Raw genomic sequence first — 14,079 nt, forward strand, 5'->3', positions numbered from 1 at the left:
CAGAAGATACCTTTCAGCAGCTGCAATTGATTATGTTTGACTTCTGTATTTGTGGACTCCATTTTCCTTTTCAAAGTAAAGAGTTATGTATACTTGCTGTGTTTGTTCAGACTGAAAAAAGAAAGCTAAGGGAGTTATAGCTACTGCCATGAACTATCAAATGGGTGCTTATGGAGAAGATGGAGCTACACTCTCCTTAGAACTGTGCAGTGAAGGTATGAGAGAAAACAGAAGTTTTAGAAAGGGAAATTCTAATTACCTGCAAGGGGGAAAAAAAACTTCACAGTGAGGATTTTGAGATATTGGAGCAGGTTGCCTGGAGGGGTTGTTGAAACTCCATCCTTGAGGATACTCAAAACTTGACTGGAAAAGGCTCTGAGCTAACCTAACCTGACTTCAAGCGTTGCCCTGCTTTGAGTGGGGAGTGGGACCAGATGACCTCCAGAAATCCTGTCAGCTTAAATTATTCCATGATTTTATGACTCTACACATTCTTATTAGGTACCTGTCAGTGAGACATAAGAAATTAGATCGATATGTTCAGACCCTTTTGGACTCTTTACCTGTGCCTGAATTTCCAGCACTGTATTTTACAGTATTTTTTCTTCAGTTTCTGAGAATGGGGACAGTGATTGAAAATGGGAGTTAGAAAGGAAAGATACCAAATACTTTGCAGCTGCAGTGTAGAGAAACTGGCTAGTCTAAGGAATTTCCTTTTGATCTTTATTGCTGTTGAAAAAGAGACTGAAATTAGCTTAGGGAGTGTAGATGCAGTAAGCAAATAAAGCACAGAGAAGTGATGAAGGCTGAATAGACTGGAATACACTGACTAAATTTTGGTAAATTAACTAAACCAAATGAAAAAAAAGGATGAGGAAATTGAAAAAAATTCTCATATTTGACTTTTCTATGGGAAAAGGATTTTCTGGGAAGATTTAGTCTGATCTTGTCTGTGCTGGAGTGGTTTATGTAAAAAGAGTATTTATTTTATTGTGATGATGATCATATTGTTATATTTTCTTATTTGTAATGTGTGAGGTCTTTGAGATGATATCAGTACATGAGAGTAAATTATTTTAATGTGTTTGCATCCCATAAAATATTTTTCCTGGAGCTCAGCAATTATAAGCTCTATTTATATAGATAATTTTATGGAGTCAGAATTAAAACTTAGTTATTTTTGAATATATAGAAGTAGTTTGGAAATTCTTTATGAAGTGTAGTACAAACTCTCACACAAGGAAAGGCGTGTAAATGCTACAGGGGACCTAACATTGAAATACACATATTAATAATATATTAGTTGATATACAGTACATATAATTAAAATTGAAAGAGTAAAGCAAATTTATGAAATATTTAAACTGAATAGTGAAGAACACTGCAGAGAATTAAATGCATTTCTTGGTTTTTCAGCCTGACAGTTATATGCTACCAGTATGTAGCAGTTTTCCTGGGGAGGGTATTTCCCACACTTGAGAAATTGACTGGATCCTTACAGAAGCAGTAAAGCATAACTAAAGCAATAGTTCATAGATACAATGGAAAACAGTAGGATTTTTCTCAATTCAAAAAGTATGGCACCTGCCATTGCCAAGTAGAAATGGAAATTACTCAAATAGGTGTTAAAATTTAGAATAAAAATAAATTGGGTAATTAAAAGTAAAGAGACATCTTTGAGTATAACCTTTGTCATAAGAAAATCATGAAGTTATTTAAACCTAGTTTCCTCTTGATTTGGGGGGGGAGAGGGTTTTTTTGTGTGTTGTTTTCTAAACTGCTGAGATGTATTACTTATGGTCAGTCAGCTGCTAAAATTGTACATTTCTTTGAGAAGTCAGAACTATGTGCTACCAGAACTTGGTCTTGTCTGGAATTACGGATGCCTGTCTTTGAAAACTGCAAGTTTTAATATCAGATATAAATTGAAGGAATGATTTGATATAGTCTTTCTATTGTAGTGATTAAAAAATCTGCTGTAATACCTTTCTACCCTCAGAATAAAGCCAGTGTCTTGATATGAACAATAGGCTGCACTTGGTGAACAGCTTTCTTCAAGAAAATTCAGTGATAGGAGCTGAAGGACTCTGCTGCTTTATATTCCATGCATAAGGAGGAGTTTTTGATAGTGAAGAAATCACTATCAAGCATGGAAGATATTAACAATTAAAGTAGGCAGGTTTGCAATGAGAATAGGTGTGGGATTTGACTGAGTGCCAAATCATGAATTTCTAGCCTGTCTGCCAGTAGTTTAGTGTCTTTCTGGATGCCCTTGTAGGGTGTAACAATAGATTTCATTGCTTGCATAGATGGGCAGCAGTTAAGTAATGTTCATTAATATATTTTTTAAAGGAAAAGAAGATCCAGACTGGGTTGGAGTATAACCATTTTTTCTTTTCCTTTTGACTACCTGAAGCCTCTAGTTCTATTTTAAGTGTGTTTCAGGGTTCTGTGTTACTTATTTGTGATGTCATGTTAGGTCTCTTGGCTCAAGAAAAGGAGTAATAAGAAATATAGCAGGAATATAAATTTAAAGAGGAACAAAAATACCATTGTGATCTGTATTTCTTCTGTTTACTATTTTAATGGGTTTCTTTTTTTTCCCCTTGCCTTGTCTGTATCTCCTGTCAAATAAAGGCCAAGAAACACCAGGTCTTTCTAACAGAGACGTATGAAAACAACATGAGAGAGCTGGAGTTACTCTTGGACAGCTTTGCTATGTCAGGCCAGCGGACAGCAGGTTAGTTGAAGGTATAAAATGACAGATGCATCTGTCAATGTTCCAAAGTCACTACATTGTGGGAATTCTGCAGATGCCTCTTGCATTCCCTCTTCTCAACATGCTTTGATTTGATGACATGATAAGAGCAGTTCTCACAGCAGTCAAATGGCCTTGCTAGCTGAGAAAGGGTGACGGAATGTGGACCTGCTGTTGTCAGCCCAGAGCTTGATTTACAAATGCTGGGGTGTATATGATCGGTCAGAAAAGGGCTCACTTGCTGTGCTCTAAATCCAACTGAGAAAAAAGTCCTTACAGTATACCTGCAAAGGGAACAGATGTTTTGCCTGAACTGAGCCAAATTCTGAGGCAACCTTCAGCAACTTAAAGGTCATATATTCACAAAGGTTGTGTAGGACACATGATATAACACAATACTTTTTACTGTTGATTGTGGACTAGTACTATATTGCATTCATTTGGTCTAATACAGAACAAATACTTCTCTGTTTTCATTAAAACTAATTGTAAGTCAGTGGTTGTCACTCTGCTACCTAGCTTTATACGTAATTATTGTATCAAACTCAACAAATGGCTGCCTGCTTAAACATTTGAAATAGTGGCTGACATAAACAAGCTGAACTTTAACATCAAAGCTAGTAATTTTTTTAAAGGTGAAAATAGTACACTTTTTAAAATCTTCATTTAAAACTATGTATAAAAGTTTTCTCCATGTGGTTCCTGTTAGAAAACCACATAATAGACACAAAATGCTTCCAACTTACAGTGCAAGTAAACTGGAAGAAAACAGGCAAAGTGTTGCTTAAAGAGCAAATGGGTCTATTTTATGTAAATTGTGATGATATGTTTCTGCACTTTTTAGCAACAGTAGACATAAACAGGTCATATAACACCTTTAAATGAAGATGCAATTTTTGTATCTTCAGAAAAAGATTTTTTTTTTTTTTTTTTTAGGGCTGATACTGTTAAAAGTGAATAAAGGAATTTCTTGAGATTTCTATTGTTCTTAAAAGCCTAGCCTTGAATCTGCGATGCATTGATTTCCTCACATGGGCGATATGTTTTTTTTATTTGGGAGCTGGTACCAGTTTTATTCTGTAATTATAAATGTAATTCCTGTGGTTAATACCTGTAGGTTTAACTGTAGATACGTCAGACTGAAAAGCTCTTCAAAATTGTATGTTTTCCTCAATCTTGCTAAGTTCCACATGCCCAGAGAGGCTTCAGCAATTCTGGGGGGAGCTGGATGCTGCTGCCGAAGTGCAGTTTCCAAAGCAGTAATTGTCTTTTGGGTAGGTTTTCTGTTCTCCCTAGTGGTAAACCTTGCAGAAAACAGCTTTGACCTGTTTCTATAATATTAGGGATTCAGTAACAGTAACTTCAGTATTAATTTCCTTTGTTTAAGGTAAACTTTGAAAGATATTATTTAAAGAGATCTTTTTTTTTTAAGCTTCAGCATCTCTGCAGAGGCTCAATTGAGGCAGAAAGTCAAATTTAGCTCTGCTGTGGATTGAGTCTTTACAGCTAATATTAAAATGGACATTGGCTAAGACACTTGTTCTACATATTTACTACACTTCTAAGTGTGAAACTTAAATTTTTAATGCTATTGCCTTACTGTGTTGTACTTATGAATTTATTATGTAACAGTATTTCAAATTTTGAAAAAATGTTTAATGTAATCATACCTGAAATGGGAATGCCTAAGTGCCAATAAAAGTAAAAATCTTAAATCTTTGTAGTCTAATTAACAGATGAGGGGGCTACATAAGCCACAGCTGGCTGGGCAGTCTTTCTTGTTTTTGTTTTTAACTTTCAACTCAAGTGGTTGAGATATCTACTTAAAAATCTGTCAGTATTAAAGGTCTAGCCCCTTCATTTAAGTGCTGATTGGGCTGTGATTATTGGACTATATAGGAAAAAGAAGAGAAGACTTCATATTTTTAAGATTAAAAACAGAGGTATTTTAAAAAGCTGTGTTTTTCTTTATACATTCCAAAATAACAAGCATAAATCCATGTCTTCTCTTTTTTAAGTGACCTTTATAAATTTTCCACAGCATTGTTATTCTTATTGGGGAATTTGCATAATTTCAGTTTGTCCCTGTTCAGTTTATCATATTTTGCAGTTATTCAGTAACAGGGTTTGCACTCAGGGAAGTTTGTCTTCATTTCAGGAAAAAAAAAAAATTGTCGTAGTAATCTGAAAAAAAAAGTGAACTGAGCATAAAGTGCTAAGAGTGTTAGCTGCTTTGAGTTAGTGTCATCGTTTATCGCCGGCCACCAGTACTGTTTTGGTGAAAAATCTAAAACACAGCACCATATGAGCCTCTACGAAAAAAATTAACTCTATCCTAGCCAGACCCAGTACTGCTAGTAGAAAGTCTGAAGCAGAATGTTTAAGAGTTTACTTACTTGTATACCTCCTATCAGACTCCTGTTGAACCTGGTATTTTCCCAAAATTCTTCCCCCAAACTCTTAGGTGATACTGGGAAAATGCTTCAAGTTTGGGGTTTTTTTTCCCCCTCATTGCTCAAGTAGGGCCTCTCCAGCAAGAGAGTGCTGTTTGGATTATGTTGCATGTCTCCTGCATAGTTGTGTGAATACAGACAACATTTGGCCTGTATTAAAGCCATAGGCTTGTTTTCAGCTAGGGCAGGACAGTGGAATCTGGTATTCCTCTTTGCAGACTGGGCTGCCTAGAAAACAGGGTTGCAGCAAAGGCAAGGAATGCCAGCATGGAAAGTTTACTGGAAAAAGTTGGTTTTGGCAAACATGATGTAAAATAAGATAGTTCAGAGACATGTTCAGTGATAGCATTGCAGGTTGGGACTTTAGAAATGAAGATACATTATCTAGACAGTTTGATGAAAACTATGGGATGGAAGACAACCCCTGGATTGACTTAATAGGTATTATTTTAAACTGAATGAGAATTGTGAGTTACAACTTCTCTAGAGCTAGAAGTATAGTAATACTATAGAAGTATATAGTACTATAGAAGAATAGTACTTTCTTTTTTCTGTGCAACAAGATCACAGCAAAATGTTCCTATAATGGGTAGCAGTGAGAAGTCACTTTTGTAATTGAGAAGACAGGGCTGGAGCCCTGTGCATCCTTAACTATAGCTGTGGTTAAGTGATAAAAATGATAGTAAGGTGTTACTAGTCTCTTTCTTAAATGTGAAATCTAAACTTCTCACAAAAGGTAAGATTTTATGAGTTCTTCTTAGGTTGATTCTAAGTGTAACATTGCTATTTGACACCTCTCTAGGACTCAGAGGTTTGGTTAAGGGCACTGGAGTCTCATTAAGAAGATTTCGCTTTTCCCTGACTCTGCAGGCCTTTAGAAACTGTGGTAAATAGGTGTCCACTGGAGTGGGTGATAGGACAGAGCGGAAGTCTGTCACTGGGACGTGCGTTCTTTTTAAATTCACTTGTGTGCTGTAGAGCAGCTCTTGCTCCTGTTACTGAAAGCAGTCTTGCAAACCTGCATTGGTTTGACTAGATGTGACTTTGACAGTAACAGTTGGCTGGCAAGTCGAAGTTAAAAGTTAGTGTCCAATCTGAATAGTACTCTGTGCTTTCTGGTATTATCAAAGGGTTGGGAGAGAAGAGGCTAATTAATTGAAAAAAATTTCAGGACAGCTGTTGGCAATACTTTCCAACTTGTGCATATGTGTAAGTTTTCCACTGACTACCAATGGTGCATTATGTATAGCCTACAGGACAAATCTATCATTTTTGTATAATGCTTTGAGTAGAATATCATGCTTATTAGGTAACACTAACCATAGGATTCTTAAAAAAAAAAAAAAAAAAAAAAAAACAAAACCAACTAACCTGCAAGTCTGTAAGCACCTCCTCTAGCTAACAAAGTTTTATGGAGAGTCAAAGAAAAGGCTTAGAGTTTAGTATCTGATTTTACTTTATGAGCCACCCTAGGTAAATTGCTTAATGACACTGACCTTTCAGAGGTGATAAACACCTGTATCATCATTTAGTTCTGCTGGGAGTTATGATTGTTTAGCCTCTTTAGAGTTCAAATGCCACAGATTTTTTCACTACTTTTGCAAAATAAGGATGCTGTTGTCATTGGTGAAGTCAGTTTTGCTTATAGAACATGTTAAGACTCGTGGAAAAGATACCATAATTTGTTACAAAATAAGTTTATAAATGCTGCATACTAATATAAATAAAGCTGAGAAGAAGAATCTGTCAATAACCTGGTATTTTGCTGTAACACCAGAAAAAAAATGAATAGTTTGTTCTTGGAAATTTAATATCAGCTGACATCTTGTGACCTCTTGATCAATACAGTGTTCTTTTGCTTTCTTAGCACATTGTACTATGGGCTTTGGAATGCTCAAACTTGTTCATATGTCCCTAATTAAGGCAACCAGATCAGAATTCTCCGTCTAAAGGTTTAATAAATAAGTGTAGTGTGTATATAATGGATATATCAGCTTTAAGATTTATAATTGAAACATTATGTAGGACTCTGCAGACAGATAATAAATTTTTTTTTATTATTTCCTTTGGAATGAAATTCAAGATCATTTAAAAGGTTTTTAAGACCTCTCCAAGCATAACATAGTCATGTGATCTTTGGCTTGGTAAAGCTTTGAGTAAATGAAGTACTACATTATAATATGCATGCTTAGTCACAACAGCAAAATAATGTCAGGAAAAGTGCAACATACTTAACTTTCAGGCAACATGTTTTTGAAAGTGTGTTATTGTGTGGTTTTAAAGTTGGCTGTCTGACTGAATGACACAGACTTGACCACAGTAGAAATTACATGTGAGACTGCATACCAAATACATTAGGTAGAAATGTAATCCAGAATTTACGGTTCTGTATCTTGTATTAAAGCTTTTATATAAATGCCTTTCAGCTGTATTTGCTGCGAAAGTATGGCTATTCAGCTGCATCTCTTGTGGCAAACAAGGCTGCTGTTCAGTGTTTTGTATTGTCACTGAAGCCCTAACTAATTTTAATACCTCTCATCCACGGTGAGTAGTTTTCTCTCTGTGGCTTTAAGGCTTAATTTTCATTCTGTATTTTTCTTCAGGCACTTGTAAGGACAAAGATAAACCTCCGAGCCTCTCTGTCCTTGAGGCTTTGAGGTGTACCTTGACAGCTTACCAGAACAAGCTGGAAGATATGTCTAATGAGGTAACGCTTGCACTGTTTGGCTCTATATGTATCGCCTTCGGCCTGCAGCAGTACATATGCTTTGCTTGTAAAAAAGGTCAGAAGGGTGGGAATGTTGAGTTGACAGCTTCAAGTATACCCAAAGAAATAATCTCTGTCACTACTATTTCTCTGAGCTTGCCCTACAGTGGCGTTTCACTTACATTTGGGGGGACAGGGAGAAGAGGTTTTTTCTTTTTTTTTCTTTTTAGTTTAATTTGTTTTTGTTTTCTTATTAAATCTGTTGGGGTTATTATTTTCAATAAACATTCAGGAAAATGACCCATTCATATCTAGGATTTCAGTTAAAAGATGATGATTTAAGAGTTGGGCAGTGTGTACTGCAATATTCCTAAATACGCAACACTTGAGCCTCAACAGTCATTCGTATCAGTTATATAAATGTGCATGCCCTTGTGCATTTAAAAAGTGGCATAATTTTCTCAGATGAATGTGTTTATGATGAAATCTCTTTTGGTGCTATTTTGAGGTCTTTTCAAGTAAAATAGGACCGTTACCTAAGACAATAATGGAATTATTTCAATTTTGGAAGTCTTACCCTTGAAAAAAATCAAATGTTTTCCATGCAGTCCTACCAGCCTTTTATTTCACTGACTGAAAAGTCACAATCTTGCCTGAAAAGTCACAATCTTGCATTTATTTTCTCATTTGTATTGCTTAATGTGATTAAATTAATCCTCTTGGGTGTAAATGTTTTATGAATTTGTGGCTTTAAAGGCTGTAGAGGAAGTTAACTGCACTGTTAAAGCTTTCTGTACAAACTTGTAATTAGCTTATCTTTGGATAAAATTGGCAAATGCAGAAAGGCAAGGTGTGATAAGATTGTAAAAATGCCAGTAGTGGTTTTTTATTTCCAGGTTTTGTCTTTTGTTTTGACAAATGCATAGTCTAGCTTGTCACTCGCAACATTGAAAAAAATAAAGAAAAAAACAGAAGAAAAGTGTATCAGCTTTGTCCCTTTTATTGGGAAAAGAATGGTCTCCCGCAAGACCTTTGAGTTTGTTCAACGGGCGCAAAAATAAGTGACCATGGAAACAATTATACTTTTGTAAACAGCAAGCACTGTTAGGTCTCTCCCAGTGAGATAAGAGAACCGATGTGTATAGTCATTATGAAACTCTTCTGAGACCCAAGTCTGGAAGCTGCAGAGTAACTAGGAACATATTACCCACAGCGAATTGTTATTTGGGAGGAGGAATGTCACGTGATAGGCAGCACAGTTGAAAAGTCGACTCAGCAGGCTTTGGCTTAGTGATGTGCTTTGTTGTGAAACTGTGCCAGAGACAGCAGTGGGGAGACCAAGGGGGTGGCTGCTAAGAAAGCAAAGAGAGTATTCTGACAGAAAGAAGAATGAACTGTCAAGGAAAATAAATCGCAAGCAGAGCAGGACCAACTGATGACCTGCCACAAGACTTCCCAGTAGGACTGCGTGTGACTGACCCTGAAGTTGTCATATGGAGCCAGAGATCACCGAGCACCTTCATGGTGCACAGAAAGGGTAGTGCTCTGTCCTTCTTGATTACCCCCACCCTCACAGATAACACTGCTTTTGGCTTTTTATATATTAGATATGTTTAGTAATAAAACTTTTTAATAATACAATAATGCACAAAGGGACTATGAAGGGCACTGTGCAATAAAAACAGGATGTTTTAATACACAGCAGTAAGGGTTTAGTTTTGAGTAATTATGTAGTGGTTCTTTTTACGGAGAGATTTTCAACAAGACCCCACACATCGATGGAGTTATTAATGTAGTTGTACACCTGTATGTATACGTGAAATATGCTGGTAAACTTGTCATGTGTCACCTTTAAATTACTGTGTTAAACATTAGATTACATGATCTAGTTCATTTGTGTGACTGAAAGGTGTATAAGTGTTTTGTTTTTGACGGAGAACAAGCTTTTGACATTCTGTATAGTGCAGAGGCTAGAATATGTTTGGGGAGAGAGAGAAGGCTAGTAAACCAAGAAAAAGACTGGAAATATTCCAGTAGCATTCTGTAATTTACTGTAATTATTTCTAAGGGTTCTGCCAGGTCTCCTGACTTGAGATCAAACAAAAATACAATTTCCAAAGTAATTTGTAAATTTTGTAAATGGTATATTTTACTTCTGAGTTGCTCCTTAATGCTCAAGTGAAGGCAGTAACCTACACTGTAATACATCTCTATTTGATGCTTTCTTTCAGACATTTGTATTGCTAACCTCATCATCAGGTAACCAAAGATACAGATTATAATGATGTGTTGTTATCTCTTTTGAAAGTGGAAAGTGACGCATTAATGACACATTATGGTCATGAGCTACCTCTAAGGTGGTTGCTTGTAACACCACAAACAGTTCAGTAGTCACCATGCCTCTCGGGAATGTTGCTGCTTTTTACGGGTATGTGAGTGCTATCCAGAGCTCAGTAAAAAGTAGAAACCGTGCTCATAGCTGGACAATTTCTGCAAATGGCCACTGACTTTGAAAACTTGTTTTCTCAAACCACTCCCCAGATCATAATCTGAATTTATTACATTTTCAAATGCATTTCAAAGTCTGTGTTTTTGTCAGATATTTTGAAAGTTGATGAGAAATAGTGGACTCAGTTTGGGATTTTGCCACTGCGATTTATCTTTAATCTTTTATAAAAGAGTTATTTAGTGCTTTTGTAATGGCACATTATTTAGATTGTATGGAGTATAAATATTGCCAAAGCAACTGAAAACAATTTTTTTTTTTACATTTATATACAAAATTCTTCCTTTATATTCAAGTGATTATGTAGCCTTTCTGTAAAAGCCTGCTTGACCTCCGTTTTTTTCACAGCTTGGGAAAATGAAGGCTTTGTGTGAAAAGGCAACAAAAGAACTTGAGATATCCAAAGAGAAAATGTGTGCTTTAAGTCAAGACCTTAAGGTATGGTTTCATGAACTTAACATAACATTTGAAAGTTCTGCAAAAAGTATCTTTCTGGATTTAAGGTATCTTTTTTTTCTTATCAGAATAAGCCTCTGTATCATTGTATTCTGTTGAGCAGACTAGTTTACCTTGTATGCTGCTTTATTCTGGTTACCACCTTAGACTAATTTACTGATCATTTAAATGATTGCAATTCTGAAATAATTTGAAATAGATTTATCAATTTGCAAAGTATTGTTTTACATTGAAATCAGCATCAGTATTTTTTTCTCTTAACTGTTTTTCTCAAGAAAAGGAGAATAGAATTTAATTGCCTCTGTTAATATGAAAGCACATTTTATTAAAGCTGTCCTTTCCTTTGTTAATTTTTTTTTGTGTTTATCAAGTTAATGCATGTATGAAGCATCAGGTCATCCTTAACAGCTGTACAATGTGCAGCCCAAAATTTCTTAGAGTAAAATCTGCCTGGGAACTGATAAAACACTTGAGAACTCTCTTTAGTTTCTGAACAAGAATTTTTTTTTTTTGTCTCTGTTTTTGGCTGACACACCACTTTTGTAATGTCCTGTCTGGTTACATCAGTGGCCAAGGGAGCGAGGAAGTCCTGAGGTCATGGTTAAACTTAATCTCCCAACTGGCAGTGTATTATATTACTGCCAAAATAGAATGTCTCTACTCCCAGTGTTTCTCAGATTCTTTTGCTGGGGATATGCTGCTTTATCACTTCAGTTTAGACACAGGTACTTCTGCAACACTCATTGAATCTTGATATTAATTGATCTCCTGTCATCTGATCTGAACTTTCTTTACTGATTTATGTTCAGAAGACTTAAGACTTCTGCTTCTGTTGCAGCACCTTTGTACGACACCTAAAAATTTTGCAACCCATTGCAACAGACGCTTGTATTCTTCATGCAAAAACTGAGTTTGCTACACACAGTTGGTGCTGGGTTTTATGCAGTACACCAGTTTCTGATCTCTTTAAATTTTTGGTAATAAAATTGTATATATGAGTGAAAATTAGATCCAGTCTGAAAATATTTGTGTTAGAAATTTAACATTGCTTTAATCTTTTAATATTTTCATTAGGAAGAATAAAAGTTGTCATTGTCTGATGAATTTGGGAGTATCTTTCCTATTACATTTCCTATATAAACAGCTATGATTTTATGAAAAATAAACAATGCTTTCAGTTTGACCTTTAGCAAACTTTAGCAGTGCTGGAAGTCCAGTGCTTGTAGGAGAGGAAAGCACGTTTATCTGTCCATTCCATCTGACCAATCTTTTGGCTGAAAAGGGGTAGTGTATTAAGTTCTTTGTTTACCTTGTGAGATTTGGTACTGGTAACATAATGATTGTATTTATGACCATTTCTGATTATTAGTTTCTTCCCGTGGTCAAATCTCCAAAGAGAGTCCTCACATTTTTCTATCATGCAGATAAAGAATACAGTGGGTAGCAACAGCTGTCTGTGTTGCCTACTGACTCAGCTGTAACAGATCAGAGATTTACTTACGAAAATAATGTATCTTTTCACTAGCTCTGAGACCTCTCCACTCTGCAGAGGATAACTTGCATCCATGCGTTCTGCATCTCAGTTGTGGGGGTAGAGGGGATTCCGAAGGTCACTGCATCATGGAGCTTTTAACTCTGAGATGGATTTCTGATGCCGTCTAGTTACAAGTTGTGGAGAAGGACTATTGTCAATTTTGAAATTCTTTTATTGACAAGATACAGTCAGCTTAGCCTGGACTCTTCTGAACACATGTGGTTATATAACTGTTTACTTCCTCAGATGCTGAGCACCGGACTAAGGTAACATTTTATAGAGTAAAATTCTTACCAGCCTTTCTGTTCCATACCTCTGTTCTACAGGAAGCTCAGGATAACCTGGCTGATGCCAATAAAGAGTTAAATCATCTGCACACTAAGTGTGCAGACAGAGAGACTTTAATAGAAACTTTAAAAATGGAACTACAGAATGTACGGCAATGCTGGGAGAAGGAGAAAGTACATGCCACAGAATCTGAAAATGAAATCCAGAAGCTTACCAGGGCTTACCAGAAGGATATGGAGGTATTACCAGAGACGAGATGACTGTCAAAAAGAATCTTTATTTAATCTCAACTTTATACATTTACATACATCAGAACGTTACTCTTAGTCTTAACAGATTTATCTCCCAAATATGATTTTAAGATACATATTTTGAAATGTGTATTTAATATCTGCAAGATCTCAGGACATATTCGTTCTCCTTCCTTCTGTATCATAGAATCATAGAATGGTTTGGGTTGGAAGGGACCTTAAAGGTCATCTAGTCCAATGTCCCTGCCACGGGCAGGGCAGGGACATCTTCCACTAGACCAAGTTGCTCAAAGCCCCATCCAACCTGACGTTGTACACTTCCAGGGATGGGGCATCCACAGCTTCTCTGGGCAACCTGTTCCAGTGTCTCACCACTCTCATTGTAAAAAAAAGTTCTTCCTTATGTCCAGTCTAAACCTACCCTCTTTCAGTTTAAAACTGTTGCCCCTTTTCCTGTCACTACAGGCCCTGGTAAGAAGTCGCCCTCTGTCTTTCTGAAAAGTCCCTTTACATACTGAAAGGCCGCAATAAGGACTCCCCACAGCCTTCTCTTCTCCAGGCTGAACAACCCCAACTCTCTCAGCTTTTCCTCACAGGAGAGGTGTTCCATCTCCCTGGTCATTTTTGTGGCCCTCCTTTGGAGTCACTCCAACAGGTCCATGTCCTTCTTATGTTGGGGGCCCCAGAGCTGAACACAGTACCTGAAGGGGTACTTCAGGGGTACCCACCTGAACACAGGTGGGTCTCACAAAGGGTGGAGTGGAGGAGGAGAATCACCTCCCTTGACCTGCTGGTCACGCTTCTTTTGATGCAGCCCAGGATATGGTTGGCTTTCTGGGCTGTGAGCACACATTGCTGGGTCATGTTGAGCTTCTCATCAGCCAACACCCCCAAGTCCTTCTCCTCAGGGCTGCTCTCAATCCATTCTCTACCCAGCCTGTATTTGCGCTTGGGATTGCCCCAGCCCACGTGCAGGACCTTGCACTTGGCCTTGTTGAACTTCATGAGGTTTGCACGGGCCCACCTCTCAAGCCTGTCAAGGTCCCTCTGGATGGCATCCCTTCCCTCCAGTGTGTTGACTGCACCACACAGTTTGGTGTCATTGGCAAACTTGCTGAGGGTGCAC

General features: G+C 37.0%; 1 protein-coding gene across 9 annotated transcripts in view; it reads left to right on the forward strand.

Moving 5' to 3' along the window:
* Positions 1 to 14,079, forward strand: part of CCDC171 (coiled-coil domain containing 171) — a 158,856-nt gene that overhangs the window by 44,416 nt on the left and 100,361 nt on the right. For all 9 annotated transcript variants that reach the window (XM_076362130.1, XM_076362136.1, XM_076362134.1 and 6 more), the window contains exons 10-13: positions 2,638 to 2,740; positions 7,815 to 7,918; positions 10,773 to 10,862; positions 12,741 to 12,941. In XM_076362130.1, coding sequence (XP_076218245.1) covers positions 2,638 to 2,740; positions 7,815 to 7,918; positions 10,773 to 10,862; positions 12,741 to 12,941 — 498 coding nt within the window. The remainder of the gene's footprint in view (positions 1 to 2,637; positions 2,741 to 7,814; positions 7,919 to 10,772; positions 10,863 to 12,740; positions 12,942 to 14,079) is intronic.

The sequence above is a fragment of the Aptenodytes patagonicus genome, chromosome Z (assembly GCF_965638725.1).
Source record: "Aptenodytes patagonicus chromosome Z, bAptPat1.pri.cur, whole genome shotgun sequence".
NCBI classification, from domain to species: domain Eukaryota; kingdom Metazoa; phylum Chordata; class Aves; order Sphenisciformes; family Spheniscidae; genus Aptenodytes; species Aptenodytes patagonicus.